Below are 23,775 nucleotides of genomic sequence, written 5' to 3'. Positions count from 1 at the left end.
AGTACGTACGCCCGACGGCCGGCTGCCAGACACCCTGAAAGCCCGGCTCCTGGCACAACTCGTCAACCCGCGGCGTAAAGATGTCCGATTCTTGGCAGAGGCGGACAACACCTTCTTCCAGGTCCACATCAGCAAGACGAGCAAAGTGACTATTCGCTCACGGGCCCCCCGAAGTAAGGAGAGGGTGTGAGGACCCATACTGGGACCCTCACATAGTAACAAGAATAATAATAATAATATTAATAATTGGATTACTCACAACCATATGCTATAGTAGTAAATAAGCTAGTTATGTTTTGCATAGCCGAAATCCCGCCAAATGGCCAGCTCACACGGAACAACCGCAAAGAAGACGGCGAGGAGAGGGAGCCATGCTCAGCCGGCAGCAGAGCGGAGCTCTTTCGGAAAAGTCCCGTTGGCCCGAAAACGAGCGCGAGGCGTGGCGAGAACGTCGAGCGACCGTAGCGAGAGAGGGAGTCGATTCTGGGAAGTGAGCGAAGACGGAACGTCGCGGACATCGAAGTGAAGAGAAAAAAAAAGTGTTGAACGGCCGCGCGCCAAAGAGGAGAGAAAAGCATGGAGGAGCTGCGGGAACACAGGCGCCGGATCCGCGGGTGAGCTGGCCGCTGGCCAAGGTAGTAGTAGGAGTAGGAGGGAGTGCGAGGGGAACCAATCTAATAAAACTTCGATCATAGAATTAAGAACGCGTTGGCTTCCATTTATTTTCTCTGGTCGGACCACCGACTGCGGTCATCTCTCCACCCCTCCCCAACCGTTTTCCTGACTGTTCTCGGTCACTACGCTCCCGCTCTGACTCTGGCAACAGGGTTTTACCCTGATGGAGTGAGAAGTGGTACGCGTTTCGACAGAGGCGCCCCCCCTCATCCTTTTCCTTCACCTCCCCGGACCCGCGGCCCACTTCGACCTTGGCAACAGGGGTTTTACCCTGCTGAAGTCGGGGAGTGCAGCGTCTCGGGTGAGTTTCGCGCCGCCCGGCCCAACGCCGCTTTCCCCCCCCCCTCCCTAATTTCTCCCGAAGGCCCCGTCGTTGACGGCGGCTCGGCGATCCCTGCGCCAACGACCCGCCTCCCCCCCCCCCCAGTCTCAACGTCTCAGCAACTTACAAATAAACTGTAGGTGACCCTGGGCAGACTGAGACTGACCCCAGCCTAGGATCACTACTTTACACTTTTCACACTTTTCACACTTGAAATGCTGCTCGCATTTCAGCACCACAAATCGATCCGACGCGCGGTCGTTATAAACGTTGGCCATTATATGACACTTGGCTGTCACTCTTTACATGGCCAAAGAAGTCCTTGGCCAGCATGTCCTGGTCCTCTTCTGAGTGTGTGTGTGTGTGCGTATATCCTAGCATTCTTTCAGCTGTCAGACCATGGAACATCCGCCTCCTCTTGGAACTCTTCTCAGAACACTTACACTTGGCTGTGGTGCGGTTGTGCGGTTGTGCAGGGCCGTAACTGATGCTTTTTCCACAATTTGTATGGAATTTCGTGTAGATAGAAGGCGTAGCAGCGGCATTCGTTAGATATTTCCGCCTCAGGCACAGCTCTATTGCTCGTTCTGGTAAGTGCTTGAAGACATGATCAATCCTTAAACTCAACTAACCAAAGTTCTACCCCGATGCATTTTGTCATCGTGGCCAGATCCTCACTCAAACAGAACAAAGCACCAAGCCAATGCCAAGAGCCAATGAAGCTCGTTTTAGTTTTAATATAAATTTATTCCATTATTATTATTATCCATTATTCCAATTCCATTTAGTTACAAATTCCCTTGATGTTACCCTAACCATTCCTATTTTTTATTTATGTATTTAACAATGATGATAATGAAAATGAATATGATAATTGATCATTGGTGAAATTAAATAGCGAGTAAATAAATTAAAATAATAATTATAATTTTTTATATAAGAAAAACTGTTCCCGAAACTATTATCGTACAACTTGCACAGGCATTCTGATGTTGAAACCTTACACAGCTTTTCGATGTTACACGGAGGTATATTTTATTCGTAGAAAGTACAAATCAGGAAAAAGTCTGATAATCAAGCTTTCAGTTAAGTGTCATGGACATTGATATAGTTCTTTGAGATCTTTGTGTATTCATCATTCCTTGTTCAGTCAGTATTTATTGTTGTAGCAACATCGAAAATCAAACATGAATCCCAAATTGAATTTAATTTCCTTGACGCTCATAGCGGAGCTCTTCCTACTGGTACGTCCCTCTGCTATTAAGAGAAAAAACTCTCAAATGATCCTCATTCTCATATTGTTGTCGCAGGTGCCTTTCGGGAATGTCAGGAGTGTCTCCATTACTCCAACGCAGCAGAAGATCGAAAATAACAGAAACACCACGAGAGCCACCAGAAATGGTAACTTTGATTCTGGATGCAGGCGACCAGAGGCTGAACTCCACTAGCCTTTCAGTATCCCATGTTTCGGTTTCTGCATCTGTTTCCCCTTCTGAATCCTCGCCATCTACGGTGCGGCATATCCGTCGCAAAAAGAGGGAATATGCAGTAGATATTCCATTTGAACCATATGCACTGCGACATGGATCAATCGGGATCCTATAAGATAATGGATTATTTCCCTTTCAATTGCATTTGGATACAAAACAATCAGCACCAGCACGAGGGGTGGTGGCGCATATACATGCAGGCAATGATGGAGGCATTCTTCTTTGGACAGTATTATGAGCGCTTGAGGCGCTTCGAGCTTGACCCACACTCCTTTGACTACAGAGGTGTGGGGTTTTAGCCTAGTCTCTATAAAATTAATGCGGAAATAAAATTATATTCTCGTATCTACTCTTTTAACGGGACGGCTATATGTGTAGATTTTAAAGGGAAGGGGGCAAAAACTCCGACATGCAAAAATCTGTAAGCCTGGATGTCTGATTTTTGTAACACTGATTTAGCTGTCTTTTAATCTTTATATGGTTACATAAAACACGAAACCCGCATTGACAAACAATAAAAGAAACGAAAAGAAAACACTTATATGAAAAAGATATATGATGATGTCCATAGCTTTAGCTCTGATATGGCAAATATTCCTCATGGTAAGTCCTCTGTGTTCAAGCTATCCTCAAATGATCCTCATCCTCAAATTGCAGTCCCAGCTGCCTTTGACGAATACCAAGAGTATTTCCATTACTCCAAAACAGCAGCAGTCTATCGGTGGTATCAACAACGCTACGAGTAACACCTCGATCCTCGATGCAAGCGACCAGAAGAAGAACACCACTAGTCTTACAGCATCCGGTCCTGGTTCCCCTTCTGTTATATCTGCTACTCCTTCTACTACCCCTTCTCAATCATCGCCATCCGCCGTGAAGCATATCCGGCGGAGCAAGCGCGCAACTCTGATGGATATACCATTCGATTTTAATACGAAACATCTGCCCTGCGACGTGGATGTGGGCAATGCTGCTTCGATCGTAGATAATTTTGAGTCTCACTGCGTTTGGGCATATAACAACAAGCATGCCCATGAGGGAACCTGGCGTGTCTGGCAGATCTATAATTTGGAGGGATTCTTTTTTGGTCAGTACCACGAGCGCTTGAAGCGCTACGAAATCGATCCCCACGGTTATGTTTGGCCAAAAGACCCATAGATACACTTCAAATGTTTGTATGGTCAAATAAATTATCCGTTTGGACTTAATGTACTTATTGGATGGTCGATTATATTTATAATTTTATAATTTGCCATTGAGCTAGTTGTCTGTACATTCACTAGTAAAAATCATTATTGATAGTCCGTAAATTCAACTCGAAACTAGTCAAAAATGTTTGTGTATTGAATTTGTTTTGGAGCCAAACATGAAGTTGCGATTTAGGGAAATACTAATCCTTTACGCATTGCGACGTTGCAGGGCCAATTATAATAAACGGAAGATGGAGAAGATGGTGTAGATGGTAGAGCCTGATCCTGTTACTAAGGTTAGTTCCTCTGCTATATTCTATCAACGGTCTGTATACGGCTGTCATATTATTTGCATACTTGAAATACTGCTCGCTGCTCGATCCGACGAGTGGCTTTTATAAACGTAGGCCATCATATGACTCTTGGCTGTCTCTCTTTAAGTGGTAGTTACTAAATTTAACTTTAAGATAAAACTTAGCATTTCAACCGCTAAAGTTCTCGTTCCTGATACATTTTGTTTCTAATCGTCTCACTAACCCTGAACGTCGTTTGAGTATCCTTCCAATACCATAGAAAACTCTAATTTGTCTAGTAAATTGCGAACATTAATCTATTTGGTGACAAACGGTGATATATTTATTTCGGCGAAAAGTTCAAATCAGGGGAAAGGCCGAATCTATGTATAAATATATTCTCTCTGAGAATCAAGCTTTCATTTAAATGTCAAATTATTGCTATAATATTAAGTAATTAGCATATAGCTATTTAATACATTGATACACAATAACGTAAAACGAAAAGAAAATAAATGGAAATGAAAGGGATATACACGTCCTATATGATGTCCTTAGCTTTAGCTCTGATATGGCAACTATTCCTAATGGTAAGTCCTCTGTGTTCAAACTATCCTCAAATTATCCTCATCCTCACATTGCAGTCCCAGCTGCCTTTAGGGGATGCCAAGAGTATTTCCATTGCTCCAACACAGCAGCAGTCTATCGGTGGCATCAACAACTCTACGAGTAACACCTCGATCATCGATGCAGGCGAGCAGATGAAGAACACCACTAGTCTTGTAGTATCCGGTCCTGGTTCCCCTTCTGTTATATCTGCTACCCATTTGCAATCATCGCCATCCGCGGTGAAGCATATCCGGCGGAGCAAGCGTTCAACTCGGATAAATTTGCCATTCGATTTTCATACGAAACATCTACCCTGCGACATGGATATGGGCCTTCAGCTCATCAGCCATTTGAATTCTTTCTGCATTTGGGCATATAACAACAAGTATGCCCATGAGGGAACCTGGCGAGTCTGGCAGATGTATAAGTTGGAGGGATTCTTTTTTGGTCAGTACTACGAGCGCTTGAAGCGCTACGAAATCGATCCCCACGGCTATGTTTGGCCAAAAGACCCATAGATACACTACAAATGTTTGTAGGGTCAATAAAATTATCCGTTCTTATTGGATGGTTGATTTACGGTTTAGGGCGGTATTTCTGGGTTATTTATGGGATACCTTTTTCTTATGTGCCATTGAGTTAGTTGTCTGTACATTTCACTAGTAAAAGTCATCATTGATAGTCCGTAAATTCAACTCGAAACAAATCCAAAATTTTTGTGTAATTGAATTTGTTTTGGAACGTAAAATGAAGTTACCATTTAGGAGAACAATAATCCTGTTGGCATTGCTGTTTGTGGGGGTAAGACGATGAAGAAATCAATGCGGCGAAGCATGTCCAATCATAAGAATCAATTTCATCCGATAGTTCCTACTAATTGAGAGTGCAGCTGCCCGGAGTGTTCCGGAATACATGCCAAACGAAACGAAAAATTCCAGTGTCGTCGAAAGAAAGATTAACGCCACTGATTGGGCCAAGGTGCGGAGAGAGCAAGGTCAACCCATAGAAGAAATGGCCCCCGATTCCAAGTTATCTCAGTACCCACATTTCAGCTCAATCAAGCACTTGGCCCGCACTAATAAAACCAGCCTTAATGATACCAATGGCACTTCCACTGAGCCGTCTATACCCTTTGGCTTCGACATATCGCATCTGCCCTGCGATTTGGATTCGGGGGGACGAGAGTCCGTTGTGTGGGCTTTTCCAACTTATTGCGTGTGGGCCTGGAACAACAAATACAACGATGAGAAGAGCTATCGCGTCTTCAAGATCTTTCAACTGGAGGGCTTCTTCTTTGGCCAATACTACGAGCGTTTAAAGCGCTTCGAGATGGATCCGAAAGTATGGGACTATATGAAAACAGGAGTCTCATAGAGAATCTTCTAAGGGCAACATTTAAATTTTCTATATCACGTTCGGATGATTGTACGTCTGTAATAAGGTCTATGATGGTTAACGCTTATTTAAGCCGTGTTAAATTTGTTGTTGTGTCAAGATATATGTATATATGTGTATCAAAATATTCGAAAGTGTAATAAAAGTTTGTCGCGCAAAATGAGAAGATCTATAATGAAATGAAATCTAAAACGAAAAGGGGGAATTTGCTAATAGAGGCAACTCCAGTCTATAATTTCTAGCTACATATCTTTCGAAATCTACTCTCCCGAAACACTCGAAAGTGGAATATGCGAGCTCATTCCTTGATTTTTATACACGAAAATTCTGGTCTATGACTCTGATTGGAAGATGCATCATGATGTCATGACAAGAAGAACGAAAATTATCTGTGACTGATTGACCTCGTTAGGTGTTTGTTTTTTCCTGAGTAATTAATCAATCAGATACGACAATCGCTCTTCAATCGCTGCCGTAGAGCCTTCTTAGAAACAAGTTAAAATAGATTACAAATGCGAACGGAAATTCGATACTTTCGCTGTTTGTTCGGGCGAAAAGTGGGGAGGAAATTGAAAGAGTCGCCAGCTGTTCTTTTTCCCAGAACGAGCGGATTCCAAAGCTCAGTGTGGGACTGGAACTGGGACTGGGGCGTATGCAAGTATTTTTCTGATTCAAGAATATGGATTGATTTCGTCCTGCCGATTTTGGAGACAACTCAACGCTCATCTCAGACGCACACAATTATAAATGATTTCTTCATTTTAATTGCGGCAGCGTTCGTTTTCTCTGATGAATATAATCAATCAAATTTCCAACGTCTTTTCTCCTCCTTGGAAATGTATTTGGGCCAAAAGCAAATAAGGTGCAACGCCCTAAGTGAATTGGATGGCGTGCTTCGTTTGGTCGGTCTGGGCCGATTTTTATCTGCCCTTTCTTCCCCCATATCTCGGCTAGCATTTGTGTGTGTAATTTGTAATTTTGCGGATCATCAATCAGCTGTCGTCAGCTGTCGAGCTGCGATTGCGTCCCCACCATAAAGCGTTACAGAGGAGAGGTGCGGACAGAGAAGCTCTGATTTATCGATGACTGGCCGCAACACGAGTCGTTTGTTCCTTTTAATTATACGAAATCTCTCTCTTCTATTTGTGGGGTTTAGGGGAATTCTTCTTTGCTACGTACCGAGAAAGACGTCCGTTGATTTGACTATCAGGAAACAGGCTTCTATTGATTCACTGATATGTGCTTCTGTTTTTGGAGAACATTGGTTGGGGTTCGCTGTTAGTTGTAACGAAGGAATTAGAACACTTTCTTACTGCGTAATTTCGTGTATCAAATATTCACATAGTTTGCATATTTGCCTAGTTGTCTTGACGAACAAAAACTTGATGCCTGTGCTGAAGAGTTTTCCACAAAGTGCACAGAGCAAAAACTTACAACGTGGCAGGACTATTCGCAGGACAAAGGATTCATATCCTCTTGACACTTGAAAGTGCTGCTCCTTATGCTTGCCCCCTCTATTCCTATACAGGAAACATCGAATATTGCATACCCCCACTGTTTTCTGTTTCAATTAAACTTCAAAGAGCAACAACAGCAGCAGCAGAGCTCCCACATAAGCTTCAATTTCCTCTACCTTTTAATTAATTTTAAATTGCACAATCAAGTGCAAGACAGACACTAAAAAAGAAAGGAAATCGAGCCATGGCGGGCGTGGGGGGGCGGGTTGGAAAAATATGATGAGTTTCTTTTGTGTACAAATATTTTGTATCATTAAAATTTCAAGAGAATTTATATTCTCAATGCGAAAAGGTTTTTATTCTCTCTTTTTTCCGCTTTTCATAGGCAAAGAAAAACATTGCCTTCAGTGGAGCTCCAATTTTATTTATTTATTTCCGGAAGCGTGCCCTTGAGAATGGGGCTTTCTCTTGGGCTTTCTCCTGGCCATCGCCCCACACTCCCCCAAGATACTAATACAGATGCACACACACACACACACACACGCACACACACAGACACACCATCGTTGTTCATTAGATTTTGTTGCTCTCCACGCTTTTTGCGGCACTCGCGCGTGTCTGAGCCCTGGCCCAGGAGTTCTTCAAAAGTTTTCATTGCTCCCTCCCATTGCCAGCCACGCCCCTTAAGCGTGTCTTGGGCCATGGGGGCAATGGTGGCAATGGCAATGGTTTCCTGGTGGCTTTCTTTGACCATTTGGCTGCGCTATGCCTCTAATGAAAACATAATAAAAATTTTGCGCTTTTCTGCCTTCCCAAGTGGCTGTGAAATTTTTTGATGACTTTGTCAGCTTGTGGCAATCGTGCCTGTCCCTGTCGCTGTCGCTGGTTGTATACTTACTAAGCGAACTGTGTTTCTCTCTGCTTTTCGCCCATTTAGTTTAATGTAATTAAGTTCTCTGGTCCGAGAGTGACGGCAAAGTGTGCCTCTCTCAATGGAAATTGTCTTATGGGGCGATAATTATTTGATGATGTCACAATATATTATGCATTTTGCAGTAGATCCTGAACAATTGTTCAATTAGCTGAAGGTATTTCCATAATCTGTAGAATATCTCCAGGCACTGTCGAATTTCCATTGCTTTGCATGTTCAAAGCAGAAATTGGGATCGATCGGCTGAGAATATGTCTGCTATTCTAAACCACGCAATTCGTCGCCAATTTGGCGCTACTGCGGCCCGGAACATGTCTGGAACTGCTGCCGTGGCCGGCGAGCACTCGGGTGGCTACAAGGTCTGGAAGCGTCTCTCCTTCTTCGTGGCCGTTCCGGCCGTTGGCCTGTGCATGCTCAATGCCTATCTGAAGCACCAGGAGGAGCACGACCATCCTCGCCAGGAGTTCGTCAAGTACGACTACTTGCGTCGTCGCGAGAAGCGTTTCCCCTGGGGCGAGGGCAACAAGAGCCTGTTCCACAACCCCCATGTCAACCCGTTGCCCGATGGCTATGAGCACTAAGTGGACGCCCGCTTAGTCGCGATTCCGTTGGGGGTGAAGTGAAGGATGGACTTTTTTTGGGTTATTGCTGGCCGGGCGCATGCACACACTCTGATGCTGTGGGAGACTTGTATTTAATGTAAATATAAATTGAACTCAAGGCGGAAATACACACACACATAAACACAAACAAGCTACCAATACAAACACTGCGGTTAGATCCTTGAATAAAGAACTAAAGAACTAAAACAAAGTTTTCCACAGGACAAAGTTTTCAAGTTTTCAGAGTCGCATAAAATATTTATGGTATTGATTGGTGGGCTGAACACGAGTTTCGAAGTTCGGCCACAATTGATTCCCAGCCTAACAAATCAATCATTTGGACACCGGCCCCTTACTCTCTACTATACATATATATTTCAGCATAGAATCCAGTGCGGCTCCTCCGCCAACCTGCTTCCTGCTCCAGGAGCAGGAAGAGAAGCGCACAGTCACTTTGAAACTGACACGGCCACGTTGTACACACTTTCGTGGCGAAAATCTCATTTCCCTTGTGGCTGCAAAGACCACTGAAAAAAGTACCCTTTCTCCGAGGCTCTAAAATCCTTTCCTCATTTTTTGGCGTGTGGTGCTGGGGGATAACCCAATTTGATGGCCACTGCTCTCTGCTTACGTCACAGCTTCGCACCTCGCACAACTTGCTTTCTGTGTCACACACACACACAAACTCAGGGAAGAGAGACACACACAGAGAGAGAGAGAGTCATGGCTCTACAGAGAGCTCTACATTATGGCCAAAAAGTGGACAAAACAAAACAACAACAAAATAACATACATCAAAGGTGTTTTTTATACCCGATACTCATTATACCCGATACTCAAAATGAGTATTGGGGTATATTAGATTTGTGGTAAAAGTGGATGTGTGTAACGTCCAAAAGGAATCGTTTCCGACCCCATAAAGTATATATATTCTTGATCAGCATCAATACCCGAGTCGATTGAGCCATGTCTGTCTGTCCGTCTGTCCGTCTGTCCGTCCGTCCGTCTGTCCGTCTGTCCGTCCCCTTCAGCGCCTAGTGCTCAAAGACTATAAGAGCGAGAGCAACGATGTTTTGGATCCAGACTTCTGTGATATGTCACTGCTACAAGAATATTTCAAAACTTTGCCCCGCCCACTTCCGCCCCACAAAGGGCGAAAATCTGTGGCATCCACAATTTCGACGATACGAGAAAACTTAACGCAGAATCGTAGAAGATGACTATATCTTCTAGAGTGCAAAATCTGAACCAGATCGTATAATTATTATAGCCAGAATCAAGAAAACAATTTAATTTTTTCTCGCCCTGTCTCTCTCTAACACACACGTAGCATAGCCGGCTTTTCTTAGAGTAAAACATTAGCGCCTAGATCTCAGAGACTAAAAAAGCTAGAGCAACCAAATTTGGTATCCACACTCCTAATATATCGGACCGAGAAGAGTTTGTTTCAAAATTTCACCACACCCCCTTCCGCCCCCGCAAAGGATGAAAATCTGGGGATATTCAAAAATCTCAGAGACTATTAAGGCTAGAGAAACCAAATTTCGTATCCGCACTCCTGTTAGATCTCACTATAAAACGTATATCTCAAAATTTCGCCCCACCCCCTTCCGCCCCCACAAAGGACGAAAATCTGTTGCATCCACAATATTGAGGATACGAGAAAACTAAAAACGCAGAATCATAGATAATGATCATATATATCAGATTGCTGAATCTGGATCAGATCAGATCATTTTTATAGCCAAAAGGAACAAATCAATTTGCACTGGCTACGCAGCACCCGACGTCACGCTCAGACTGATTTTCTGTCTCTCTCGCACGCACTCCTTGTCGTGTCGTTTAATATTAGCGGCGTCTGCCGGAGGAGAGCCATACTGACTTAGTATCGGGTATAACTGTAGAGTTGCGGTCTCCGCAGCAACTCACAACGTTCCCCCTCGTTTTCTATTCCATTCCAGCTGCTGCTGCTGCTGCTACTTTTATGCTTTCTCCCACTTCATTGACGGTGTCGAAGTCGATGTCGTTTGCACATTGCACATAAAACATTTTTATTGCTCATTTAGATATTTATGCGCAGTTTTATTATAATGAAAATTGTGCGTATGCGTGCGGTTTTTATTGTGATTGCATTGTGGCCAAGAGCGCAGAGAGAAGGAGAGACCGCACACACACACGCATAGCACAGTGTAATGTGCGTCACAGTTGGAGAGTTAGAGAAGCGGAGTGATAGAGAAAAAGAGATAGGGAAAGAGAGAGTTGTGTTCTTTATCTACATCTGTTCTCCCGAGTGTTTGTTCAAAATTTCAACTGCACGTTTTTTGATTTGCCATCTCTTCCTTCCTCGCCGTCTCTCTTTCGGTTTCGCGGGGGGCTCAATTTAACGCAGCTTTTGCTTTTGCATTTTATGCGTTTTCCTTTTTTACGAGCCTCACGTCGACCAAAAACACACAAACACACATACACACACACACATATGGACATATGGACACATGGGGACAAACAAATTCAAATGGCAAATGTCGCAAACGGAGTCGCGATCCAAGCTGATAAGTGCCCGCAAAAAGGAGGCAACAAAATTGTTTTGTTGTTGCATTGCTTTCCAAAACGGAAGTTGGGGCTCCATTTAATTGTAAGTTATGTGTGCGTGTGTGTGTGTGCGAGAGAGAATTAATGACCCAAACGAACCTTGGAATACTGTCATTAATTAATGTGGCTGGCAAATAACTTTTGCCCTGGAATATTTATTGATGGGTTTTCTTGCAGTTCAAGTTTTATGATATGTGCGTGGTTTCGCACGCCATTCAATTAAATTATCCAATTGTTTATCAGCTAAAAGGCAATGCAAACACACCGAATCCTACTCTTACACATTTCCATGTCCATGTACTCCACTATACAGATCCCTACGGCAGACAACCAACAATAATAATTATATATCAATTAAAGGCTTATTTACATATTGCCTTTTGTCACAATGTAAATCCATTCCATATCCGCATGGTTGTGTGTGTGTGTGTGTTTGTGGGTGTGTTGTGTTGTGGCTATCGTGGCTGTCAACTATCGTTGACACTTACCTCAAAGCCTCGCTCTCCGCCTTCTCTGGCTCTGGCTCTGGCTTAGCCTCATCCACGGCCTCGTTCTCTTGGCCCTTTCCACTCAAATCCCAGAAACTATAGTGGTTCCCATTTGAGGACATGCCTGTGCATGTCTCTTGGCATGCCTGTGCCTGTGCCAGTGCCTGCCGAAAGACAAGATTGAGCAAATATTGCGGTAAGTTCAATTTCCACATCCACGAAACTCAGTGCATGGCGGTGAATGGCCCCGTCGACAATGGTTCGAATGCAGAATTCAGATGCGAATTTAGTCTAAACTATGTTTGAGGAACCGCAAAGCCTCGCCACACAAGAATTCCCATATGTAACTAAAATTATGAATTATATTTGACGGATGCGTTCAGAGAGAGAGAGAAATCCTAGAGACTCCTAATTAATGCAAAAAGCAGAAAATATAATCTCCTTTTGAGGGATTTCTGTGCTCAATCAGAATTCATATTTTAAGTGTATAAATAAACTTCTCTTAAATTGGTTTGAAATTCAGATATTTAGACTATTTATGGTCTATGTATGTATATGTATATCTACTGCGTAGAGCTTTATAAACTTTCTGGCGGAATAAGCGCTTAAACATGAGCATATACAAAGTTTAGATTCAGTGTTACAAATTTCCAGGAAAACCTGGAATTTGACCACGTTCTATCATCGACATCTGGAGATGTCTGTAGATCTGTGGCCCAATCATTTGATGCCAATTTCATCTCCAGCACACACAACATGCACACAGAGCTCAATGCAATATTTCCCCTCATTCTGTGGGGTTCCAACCAATCTCTGGCCACTGGCACGCACTGCGTACACACATATTTCGGTCCATTAGGCTCGTCTGTGGGTCTGTTGGCCAACGAGTCCCCCATGAGTCTTGGTGTCGCTTGTTTCGCTCCTTTTGGCTAATGCGGCACCTGGGCAGTCAACTGTTTTGCTTCTGTCTTTCTCTGTGCATCTCTTTCTCTTTCTAGAATGTAGTTAGTTCTGTTGATTCTGCCCTTTGGCTAACAACAGAATGTTGTTTACTTTGCATATTAAAACCAAATGAGAATACAGAAGCAGGGTCCAAACACAAGAACGAACGGAGTGCCGTTTTGAAGTTCGAAACTATTGATACACTTTCCAAAGATAGGATAAATATCTTTGAAATTTCATAGAATATGTGGGAGATGTAAAGAACAGTGGTTAGGAGAGATACAATATCAGATCTGACATGTGTCATTTCGCTTATGGTACATTTGTACAGCGAATCAATAACTTAGATGGAACTGGGATATACAGAATCAAATAGTTTCCTTCATTAATCATGAATAAATACACTTTATATCCTATAATATCGTAGATGCTTCATTTCCTGTTCAAAGTCCAAGTACCCTCCTCTGGAAGGGTACAACAATAGGGCATTGTTGTGATCTCTGAAACGGAGGAGAGCATGCAGCGGCATGGAGAGGCATGGAATGGACCCTGGGTCTGTAAAAGAGGTGGCACTTATAAGGCTACTTTTTCATTTGTGACGCCTCCTCCCCCCCCTCCCACTTAAACTTTAATCAATTATATACAGTTTGTTTGTGAAATTAAAAATTGTTGACTTTCACAGAATCGCAAAATGATGAGGAGGACGATGGTGGATGATGGAGCCCTCGCCCGAATTGAAGGTGGGTTGCCTTTGTGCCTGTAGTGGTAGAGAGAGCTTTAATTAGGGAGCCAAAAGCCTATACAGTAGGAATCGAAGGACGGGCTGATGAGTGAGTCGAGCGGGAGGAAGGGCGGAAGAGTGGGAAATGCTGTTACTGTTCCGTAAGAGGCTTAAAGTTTGCAAAATGGAAGGAAAAATGTGTTGGTAAAATGTGAAAATGCTTTCGAGTGTGACGTTCAATAAGAATTAGTGGCCAGCCATCCTCCTCCAGAAGGATGCGGCAGGCTGTCCTGTCGTGTATTGCCGATTTTTCGACTTTTTATACCCGATACTCAAAATGAGTATTGGGGTATATTAGATTTGTGGTAAAAGTGGATGTGTGTAACGTCCAGAAGGAATCGTTTCCGACCCCATAAAGTATATATATGCTTGATCAGCATCAATAGCCGAGTCGATTGAGCCCTGTCTGTCTTTCCGACCGTCCGTCTGTCCGTCTATCCGTCCCCTTCAGCGCCTAGTGCTCAAAGACTATAAGAGCTAGAGCAACGATGTTTTGGATCCAGACTTCTGTGATATGTCACTGCTACAAAAATATTTCAAAACTTCGCCCCGCCCACTTCCGCCCCCACAAAGGACGAAAATCTGTGGCATCCACAATTTTAAAGATATGAGAAAACCAAAAACGTAGAATTGCAGAGAATGACCATATCTTTAAAACTGCGGAATCTGAATTGGATCGTATTATTATTATAGCATCAAGAAAACAATTTCATTTTTTCTCGCCCTGTCTCTCTCTAACGCACACGTAGCATAGGCGGCTTTGCTTAGAGTAAAACATTAGCGCCTAGATCTCAGAGACTACAAAAGCTAGAGCAACCAAATTTGGTATCCACACTCCTAATATATCGGACCGAGACGAGTTTGTTTCAAAATTTCGCCACACTCACTTCCGCCCCAGCAAAGGACAAAATCTGGGGATATTCAAAAATCTCAGAGACTATTAAGGCTAGAGTAACCAAATTTGGTATCCGCACTCCTGTTAGATCTTACTATAAAACGTGTATCTCAAAATTTCGCCCCACCCCCTTCCGCCCACACAAAAGACGAAAATCTGTTGCATCCACAATATTGCACATTCAAGAAAACTAAAAACGCAGAATCATAGATAATGACCATATCTATCAGATTGCTGAATCTGGATCAGATCAGATCATTTTTATAGCCAATAGGAACAAATCAATTTGCAGTGGCTACGCAGCGCCCGACGTCACGCTCAGACTGATTTTCTGTCTCTCTCGCACGCACTCTTTGTCGTGTCGTTTAATATTAGCGGCGTCTGCCGGAGGAGAGCCATACTGACTTAGTATCGGGTATAACCGTAGAGTTGCGGTGTCCGCAGCAACTCACAACGTTCCCCCTCGTTATACCCGATACTCAAAATGAGTATTGGGGTATATTAGATTTGTGGTAAAAGTGGATGTGTGTAACGTCCAAAAGGAATCGTTTCCGACCCCATAAAGTATATATATTCTTGATCAGCATCAATAGCCGAGTCGATTGAGCCATGTCTGTCTGTCCGTCTGTCCGTCCGTCCGTCTGTCCGTCTGTCCGTCCCTTCAGCGCCTAGTGCTCAAAGACTATAAGAGCGAGAGCAACGATGTTTTGGATCCAGACTTCTGTGATATGTCACTCCTACAAGAATATTTTAAAACTTTGCCCCGCCCACTTCCGCCCCCACAAAGGGCGAAAATCTGTGGCATCCACAATTTCGACGATACGAGAAAACTAAAAACGCAGAATCGTAGAAGATGGCTATATCTTCTAGAGTGCAAAATCTGAACCAGATCGTATAATTATTATAGCCAGAATCAAGAAAACAATTTAATTTTTTCTCGCCCTGTCTCTCTCTAACACACACGTAGCATAGCCGGCTTTGCTTAGAGTAAAACATTAGCGCCTAGATCTCAGAGACTTTAAAAGCTAGAGCAACCAAATTTGGTATCCACACTCCTAATATATCGGACCGAGACGAGTTTGTTTCAAAATTTCACCACACCCCCTTCCGCCCCCGCAAAGGATGAAAATCTGGGGATATTCAAAAATCTCAGAGACTATTAAGGCTAGAGTAACCAAACTTGGTATCCGCACTCCTGTTAGATCTCACTATAAAACGTATATCTCAAAATTTCGCCCCACCCCCTACCGCCCCCACAAAGGACGAAAATCTGTTGCATCCACAATATTGAGGATACGAGAAAACTAAAAACGCAGAATCATAGATAATGATCATATATATCAGATTGCTGAATCTGGATCAGATCAGATCATTTTTATAGCCAAAAGGAACAAATCAATTTGCACTGGCTACGCAGACCCGACGTCAGGCTCAGACTGATTTTCTGTCTCTCTCGCACGCACTCCTTGTCGTGTCGTTTAATATTAGCGGCGTCTGCCGGAGTTGAGCCATACTGACTTAGTATCGGGTATAACTGTAGAGTTGCGGTGTCCGCAGCAACTCACAACGTTCCCTCTCGTTATACCCGATACTCAAAATGAGTATTGGGGTATATTAGATTTGTGGTAAAAGTGGATGTGTGTAACATCCAGAAGGAATCGTTTCCGACCCCATAAAGTATATATATTCTTGATCAGCATCAATAGCCGAGTCGATTGAGCCATGTCTGTCTGTCCGTCTGTCCGTCTGTCCGTCCGTCCGTCTGTCCGTCCCCTTCAGCGCCTAGTGCTCAAAGACTATAAGAGCTAGAGCAACGATGGTTTGTATCCAGACTTCTGTGATATGTCACTGCTACAAAAATATTTCAAAACTTCGCCCCGCCCACTTCCGCCCCCACAGAGAACGAAAACCTGTGGCATCCACATTTTTAAAGATACGATAAAACCAAAAACGCAGAATCGTAGAGGATGACTATATGTTTTAGAATGTAAGATCTCAACCAGATCGTATAATTATTATAGCCAGAATCAAGAAAACAATTTCATTCTTTCTCGCTCTGTCTCTCTCTAACACACAGGTTTCATGGTCGGTTTTGCCAATTGCAAAATATGAGTTCAAGGATCTCAGAACCTATAAGAGCCAGAGCAACCAAATTTGGTATCCACACTCCTGTGATATCGGACCTTGACCGTTTCGTGTCCAAATTTCTCCACACCCCCTTCCGCATCCACAAATCTCAGAGACTATTAAGGCTAGAGTAACCAAATTTGGTATCCGCACTTCTGTTAGATCTCACTATAAAACGTATATCTCAGAATTTCGCCCCACCCCCTTCCGCCCCCACAAAGGACGAAAATCTGTTGCATCCACAATATTGAGGATACGAGAAAACTAAAAACGCAGAATCATAGATAATGATCATATATATCAGATTGCTGAATCTGGATCAGATCAGATAATTTTTATAGCCAAAAGGAACAAATCAATTTGCACTGGCTACGCAGCGCCCGACGTCACGCTCAGACTGATTTTCTGTCTCTCTCGCACGCTTTGTCGTGTCGTTTAATATTAGCGGCGTCTGCCGCAGGAGAGCTATACTGACTAAGTATCGGGTATAACTGTAGAGTTGCGGTGTCCGCAGCAACTCACAACGTTCCCCCTCGTTTTACTTGCGAACACGTTGGCAGGTCGCAGGCAGCAGGACCCAGGCTGGTAACGACATGAAGCAAGTATTTTTCGGTATCTAGGCCGCCCAAGGGCTCCATGGCTCCACATCCTTCATGTGCGCTAATTGAAGCACGTCGTTACAACCACAGAGGCATTGGCAAAGGCAGTGGAAGTGGACGTGGAAGCAGTGGCATGGGAACAGTGGTAGTGGCAGGGGCGGTGGCAGTCGAAGAAATGCACTTAATTGGACTACTACGAAGGGCTGCAGCAGCACCTAAGGACTACCGAAGTGCGTACCGATACCTTCTCCAACGATTAATTAGTGGCCCCAGCGAAAAGCTACGCTCTGGCCGCTTAAGAAGGATATCTCCAGAGTGGTAATTTACCTTCCATCTTACCGCTGAAGTTCGACCCGAACGCCCACTTTAAAGCCTTTTAACCTATCTTCCTGTCAATTTCCTTGTTAAATAGCGTGAAAAAATCCACCCATGGTGGCTTTCCCCCATTTCTTGTCAAATTGAAGCGTAAAATTTCCCTACATGATTCTGATATTTCGACAGGTGTTGATTTTCATAAGACAACCCCTTTTCCTTGTTTTCCCGTAAGAGTTCCTCTGATCTTGTGTGGTGGAATGTCATTTAATAGTGCTCCCAGGTGGTAGCACCAACGTATTCTCCGTCCACCCTATATCCTTCAAGCATTCCCGTGGTTGTTTTTCCATGGTATCTCGTCTCGTCCTCGCTTCGTCTTACGCATAATTAGCGTCGGCGCAAGTAAACTTCTTAGGCTGCAGTTAAAAGCCATAAAACTTATGCGCATCGCTGTCTGTCATGTTAAATTCATTCAATTTCAATTTGAAATTGTTATTACAGCCGCCCATTCCCCATTCTTTGGCCCCCCTTCCTCTGTGGGGACGTTCTTCTCACGTTCTTCCTTGATTATTATTATTGACAGTCGCCGCTGCCGCCGCCGCTGCCGTCTCCGTGGCAGTCAGTCGCTGAGGCTGCTGATGTGGCCGTTGTTTTAGTTCTGTCTCTCGCATCCACCCTGGCTCTCATTTTAGTCTCATAAATATGCAAATTAATCATTTGCGGAAATTTACATATTTAATAAGTTGCTTTAATTAAATGTTCACGCACGCATGCCTTGCAATCTTGCCCCCGAGAATCGGATGGAAATCAGTGGAATATCCTTTTATTCCACATTAATGACAACTCGCGTTAATTGTGCTTCGCTGCAGTGATATCTTCTACACACACACACACACACACGCCAGTTGGATCCCTTCTGCATCCTGTTCGACGAAAAGGAAAAGGCAAAGGAAAGTCGGGGAAAAGGGGAAACTTTTGGCTGGCAACTGTTTCGCGTATCTTAGGACACAGTCACGTTCTCATTCAACAGACAACACAGGCTACAGAAACGGCAAAAAGAAAATCTTTTCTGTGTTCAACGAGAGAAATTTCCAAAAAAAAGAAAGAGAAAGAAAAAGAAAAAGAGAAAGAAAAAAAGAGAAAATAAGCAAAGAAAAACGAGGCAAAAATTTATATTATATCAAAGACTATACAATACCAAGTTGTTGCATGAGCGACCAAAAAGCTGTTCTATGGCGGGTCCTAACATTAGGACCCAAAAGGCACGAGGTCCTAACATTAGGACCCAAAAGGCACGAGGGAGCGCGCGGGGTTTCAACTCCCTTTTCGCCTGTACTTCGTCTCTACCGCGACCCCGCTGCCCATCGGTTTCGTCTGTTCGGAAATGCCTTCACCAGCAACGAAATAATTCTGGACTCTAATTCGAGCCTCAGCACCGTCGAAGCGGTGGTCGCGGATCGCCGATGTCTTTGGAGCGGCACAGTGGGACCTTTGGCCGTCTCAGCTTGCTAAATTAGTTAGTGAATATGAGCTCAATAAATATTTGCACACTGAAAAAATGTTAAACTTTGAGTGCTTATATCTCCTAAACTAAAACTATCTTGAAAATTCGATTGGAAAATTCTCTATTAGATGCGTACATTAAATTTATCTAAAGCACTCATACAATTGTTTGACTATTTCGGCTGAGTCCCCACTGTGCCGCGCCAAAGACATCAGCGACCACGCTGCCCTACGGTTTCGGCACGCAGACACTGACATGCTTTCACACCGACTCGACGCTGACCGAGGCATTGACGAAGCCGAGTAGCATTTCGGAGGCGAAGGTAGCGTAAAAGAGAATTGAAGTACTAGCCCCGCGCGCCCGTACCATGAAGCGTCAAACGAAAATAGAAAAAGCATTTGTTCCTCATGCAACATCTTGGTAATGTATAGTCTTTGATTATATGCAAACTGTGAGGCGCAGCATACATAAATTAACATTTTTATGCCCCGCTGCAATGGAGCAGAAAGGAGAGGATGGAGAGGATAGAGAGGATGTTTCGGCGGCCCAACCCAGTAGTAGTAGCATCCACAGAGCACCCGTTGGAGATGGGCCCGCATTATTTACGAGGCAACGTCCAGCCCGCCAATCGCCCCCCAATGTCCACGTCCCAAGCTAAGCACCCGGCCCATTCACCATTTTTCCATTTCATTTCATTTCGTTTCCATTTTCATTTCCCATTTCGTTTCGTTTCATTTCGCATCGTCGCATTCTTTGGCATTTTCCTTTGACGCCACAAATAATTTTAATTGGTTTTCCCCTTAAGGGAAGCCCCCCTCACTCGCACACAGATGGTAATGACTTCTTATCTACATATATAGAGTGTATGCCACAGTGCGTGGCAGAATCATAAGACCAGAAAGAAAGGTCCAATCGCAATCCAAACTTTTCAACGTATCGATTGGGGAATACTTAAGCTCTTCGAATTTTTGTGTGTCCTTTTCCACACAGATAGAACCAACATTTGCTCAAAAGATACATATGCAAAACTTGGGACAGCTCTTTGGGCTCTTAGCTTTCGTGTGGATATAGTACACTATACATTATATTTTCATCTTCCAAGAGCTTCCCTTTCCAGTTTTATCTTAGAAACACACAGACCTCCTATATAAGCTCACAACACACACTTATTCCTATTATATGGCACCGTGTCTTAAACCTAAACGGTTTCGATACAATCCGTCCCCCGACCTATAATAAGAGCATCGCACCCCACCACGCAACCAACGCCTCCCTCCGCAAGCAACCACCGATCAACACGCGCCAACTCCATAACGATGACCAAAGTCATCAGGTCACGCGAACTTTCCCCACTCCAGGCCAAGCCATCGGCCAAGTGCGGTCTTCCGGGTTCATCGACGGAGGAAAGTCGACGCCGCGAAAATTTGCGACGATCACCAAGAACGGCAAAGTGCACCCCGACGCGAAAGTGCATTTGTCAAACCCGCAGACCCAGCAATACGGGCCTATAAAAAGGCGTCGACGAGAACCAAATGGCAGCTTACGCAGAAACCCGGCTCAGAGTACAGACGGTGTACCAAAAACTTACGCAGAAACCCGGCTCAGAGTACGGACGTGGTACCAAAAACTTACGCAGAGACCCGGTCCGGAGTACAGACGCGGTACCCGGAACTCACAAGAAGACATCGGCGACCAATTAAAATAAGTTCATTTAAACCGCTAAGAATTACAATAAAGTGTCGAATTATCAAAGTAAAAACCCCCGATTGCGTAAGTTCACCCCAATTAGTCGAGGCACCGACGCCACCCCACCCCGAGTCTACGCAGCCGTTTCGTATACACGACGAGCGACGCCCATTCTAGCCCCGATCCACCTCTTTACGATAGGCCGCCCCCCTGACGCCGCCCTTAAGGTTCCATCCAATTTCTACAAATTTCTTGTGGATTGACCCCTGGACGTGACTGAGCTTGCCTCAGCCTGAAATAGGTCCACAAGTGGCGCCCGAGCAGGGACCCAAGGGAACGTCAGCGAGGGTTTGTGGAATAAAACCCCACGGCCACTAGAGAAGAACAAAAGAAAACGACTCAAAGAAAACTCCGACCTCGCACAATACCAACGGCAAGAGTTGCGCAACGAGCAGACGAAAGCGCGACACAGCGACAGAGAAACGCAAACAGTGCCGTCACCCCGAGAAGAAATTCGAAGCGTCGGCCGCGAAGCTCGACACAGTGCCCTAGTGAAGGAAAAGCGCAAGCCCAGCGAAACAGCCAACTCGAGTAACAATCGAAGCGATGGAATCCCATACAGAGGAACAGCCCAATGGGTATTACCCTGGAGAATTCGTCGCCAACCCAGGGGTGAGTACGCAAACGCCGCCGAGAGGAGCTGGAGTCCTTCGCGGAGGAATTCAGATTCAGCCGCGAGGGTAACGTGGAAGATTTGCGGAGAAATTTCGCCGAACTAGTCGCCGGGACCCTCGAACACGATGCCTGGGTCAGGTTGGCAGAGCTCGAGCGGCAGTACGCCAGATCGCCCCAGCAGCCCATGAGAAGGATCTTGCCGACAGCAGGGAGAAATGGCCCCAGAGACCGTCACTACTACAGTCACGCCGAGCAGATGGCGGAACGGATCCGAAAGTGGGGAATCCAGTTCGAAGGGCAGGACGACCCACTGTCGTTCGTCGAACTACTGGAAGAGCGTGTCCTCTCGTACGGGGTAGACATGAACTACGTGCCGCGAGCCCTGGCAGAGCTCCTCACCGACCGAGCCAACCGTTGGTTCCGCACCAGCCGACTCCAGAGCGCCTCATCGGCCGATTTCCGCCAGGAATTCCTAGCCTTTTTCCTGCCTCCCCGGTACTTCGAGCAATTGGAAGACCAGATCAGGGACCGCAAACAAGCGGTAGGCGAACCGTTCAAGGACTTCGTCATCGAGCTCCGGTTGCTCATGCACCACGCCGGGTACGACGAAGCCAAGGAACTTAGCCGGATCTACGACAACACCCTCCCGGCTTACCAGCTGTACGTGCGAAGGCACGAACTGAGAAGTCCCCCTCGACAACCACCCACCCAGGTACACGCGACCAACGGCACAACAAAACGAAAGCGGGACGAATCGGGCCCAATTCCGAAAGCCTCACTGGAACACCTCGGAACCTCGCAACCCACGCGCAGCCTGTCGACGCTGCGGAGAAGCTGGACATGTTTCTCGCGACTGCACCAACCCATCGATCCTCTTCTGTTGGGAATGCGGCAGGCGCGGAACAAGCATCGTGGGCTGTTGCCGCCGGGACCCGTCGGGAAACAACTCGCGTCCCCAGCTGACACGGGAACAGCCGGGCACGGGCCAAGGGAAAAGAACCCAGGACGCCCATCCAGAAGACAACCCGGCCCCAGCAACGACAGCCGCCACGCAGCAGCCAGGCGCTGACCCTGGCCCACGAACGCGTCGACACCGCCCTCGACGCGAAAGGTACAGTCACGAGTCTTCGTAACTCTCGTCGGGGAAGAAAAGGGAGGGTGTAACGAACCTAAAAGGTTTCGATACAATCCGTCCACCGACTTATAATGAGAGCATCGCACCACACCCCGCAACCAACGCACCCTTTCGCAAGCAACCACCGATCAACACGCGCCAACTCCATAACGATGACCAAAGACATCAGGTCACGCGAACTTTCCCCACACCAGGCCAAGCAATCGGCCAAGTGCGGTCTTCCGGGTTCATCGACGGAGGAAAGTCGACGCCGCGAAAATCTGCGAAGATCACCAAGAACGGCAAAGTGCACCCCGACGCGGAAGTGCATTTGTCAAACCCGCAGACCCAGCAATACGGGCCTATAAAAAGGCGGCGACGAGAACCAAAGGGCAGCTTACGCAGAAACCCGGCTCAGAATACAGACGGTGTACCAAAAACTTACGCAGAAACCCGGCTCAGAGTACGGACGTGGTACCAAAAACTTACGCAGAGATCCGGTCCGGAGTACAGACGCGGTACCCGGAACTCACAAGAAGACATCGGCGACCAATTAAAATAAGTTCATTTAAACCGCTAAGAATTACAATAAAGTGTCGAATTATCAAAGTAAAAACCCCGATTGCGTAAGTTCACCCCAATTAGTCGAGGCACCGACGCCACCCCACCCCGAGTCTACGCAGCCGTTTCGTATACACGACGAGCGACGCCCATTCTAGCCCCGATCCACCTCTTTACGATAGGCCGCCCCCTGACGCCGCCCTTAAGGTTCCATCCAATTTCTACAAATTTCTTGTGGATTGACCCCTGGACGTGACTGAGCTTGCCTCAGCCTGAAATAGGTCCATCACAATACATTCATCATCCCAGTTGTTGTTCGACCATGCAACCCCTTTATGCATTTTGTTAAAGTTGCCCCTGTATCTCCAAGTGTTTGTTTTAGCCACAACTGCAATTTGATTTGACTAAAATTTGCATAAATTTTTGTGCGAGTAGGGTGTTCGGAGCAGAACCCAGCCGATTAGCTGCTTGCCAAATAGCACCTAATTCTTGGCCATCAGCCGCTTATTTTGTTTGTTACTTATGTCTATGTCACTCA

The 23,775-nt window shown here is 45.3% G+C and overlaps 3 protein-coding genes across 7 annotated transcripts in view; 2 read left to right on the top strand and 1 right to left on the bottom strand.

Annotated features, from left to right (window-relative positions):
• LOC117191525 overlaps positions 1 to 23,775 on the bottom strand; it is a 138,003-nt gene that overhangs the window by 98,850 nt on the left and 15,378 nt on the right. The gene's annotated exons all lie outside the window — the stretch shown is intronic.
• Positions 3,744 to 6,146, top strand: LOC117189606. 5 transcript variants are annotated; one of them, XM_033394728.1, is made up of 3 exons: positions 3,744 to 3,973; positions 4,621 to 5,380; positions 5,447 to 5,524. In XM_033394728.1, exons 1-2 carry the CDS (start codon positions 3,947 to 3,949, stop codon positions 5,095 to 5,097), a joined length of 504 nt encoding a protein of 167 aa, XP_033250619.1. In that variant the 5' UTR covers positions 3,744 to 3,946; the 3' UTR covers positions 5,098 to 5,380; positions 5,447 to 5,524. The 5 variants fall into 5 exon arrangements, with proteins under 5 accessions (XP_033250619.1, XP_033250618.1, XP_033250617.1 ...); XM_033394727.1 differs by having other exon boundaries at positions 3,745 to 3,973; positions 4,615 to 5,380; XM_033394726.1 differs by lacking the exon at positions 3,744 to 3,973 and adding an exon at positions 3,985 to 4,560.
• LOC117189607 (cytochrome c oxidase subunit 6A, mitochondrial-like) lies at positions 8,593 to 9,162 on the top strand. The gene has a single exon (XM_033394729.1). It carries the CDS (start codon positions 8,614 to 8,616, stop codon positions 8,941 to 8,943), a length of 330 nt encoding a protein of 109 aa, XP_033250620.1. The 5' UTR covers positions 8,593 to 8,613; the 3' UTR covers positions 8,944 to 9,162.

The sequence above is a fragment of the Drosophila miranda genome (genome assembly GCF_003369915.1).
Source record: "Drosophila miranda strain MSH22 chromosome Y unlocalized genomic scaffold, D.miranda_PacBio2.1 Contig_Y1_pilon, whole genome shotgun sequence".
Taxonomy (NCBI): domain Eukaryota; kingdom Metazoa; phylum Arthropoda; class Insecta; order Diptera; family Drosophilidae; genus Drosophila; species Drosophila miranda.
Note: the sequence above shows the minus strand (reverse complement) of the source record. Positions and strands in the feature narration are given on the sequence as shown.

What these genes read in the sequence shown, in the direction of transcription:
- LOC117189606 (XM_033394724.1), top strand. Translation starts at nt 5,327, where the DNA reads ATGAAGTTACCATTTAGGAGAACAATAATCCTGTTGGCATTGCTGTTT. An exon ending in TGGCATTGCTGTTTGTGGGG is followed by an intron (nt 5,381 to 5,446) that starts GTAAGACGATGA and finishes TTCATCCGATAG; the next exon opens with TTCCTACTAATTGAGAGTGC.
- LOC117189607 (XM_033394729.1), top strand. Translation starts at nt 8,614, where the DNA reads ATGTCTGCTATTCTAAACCACGCAATTCGTCGCCAATTTGGCGCTACT.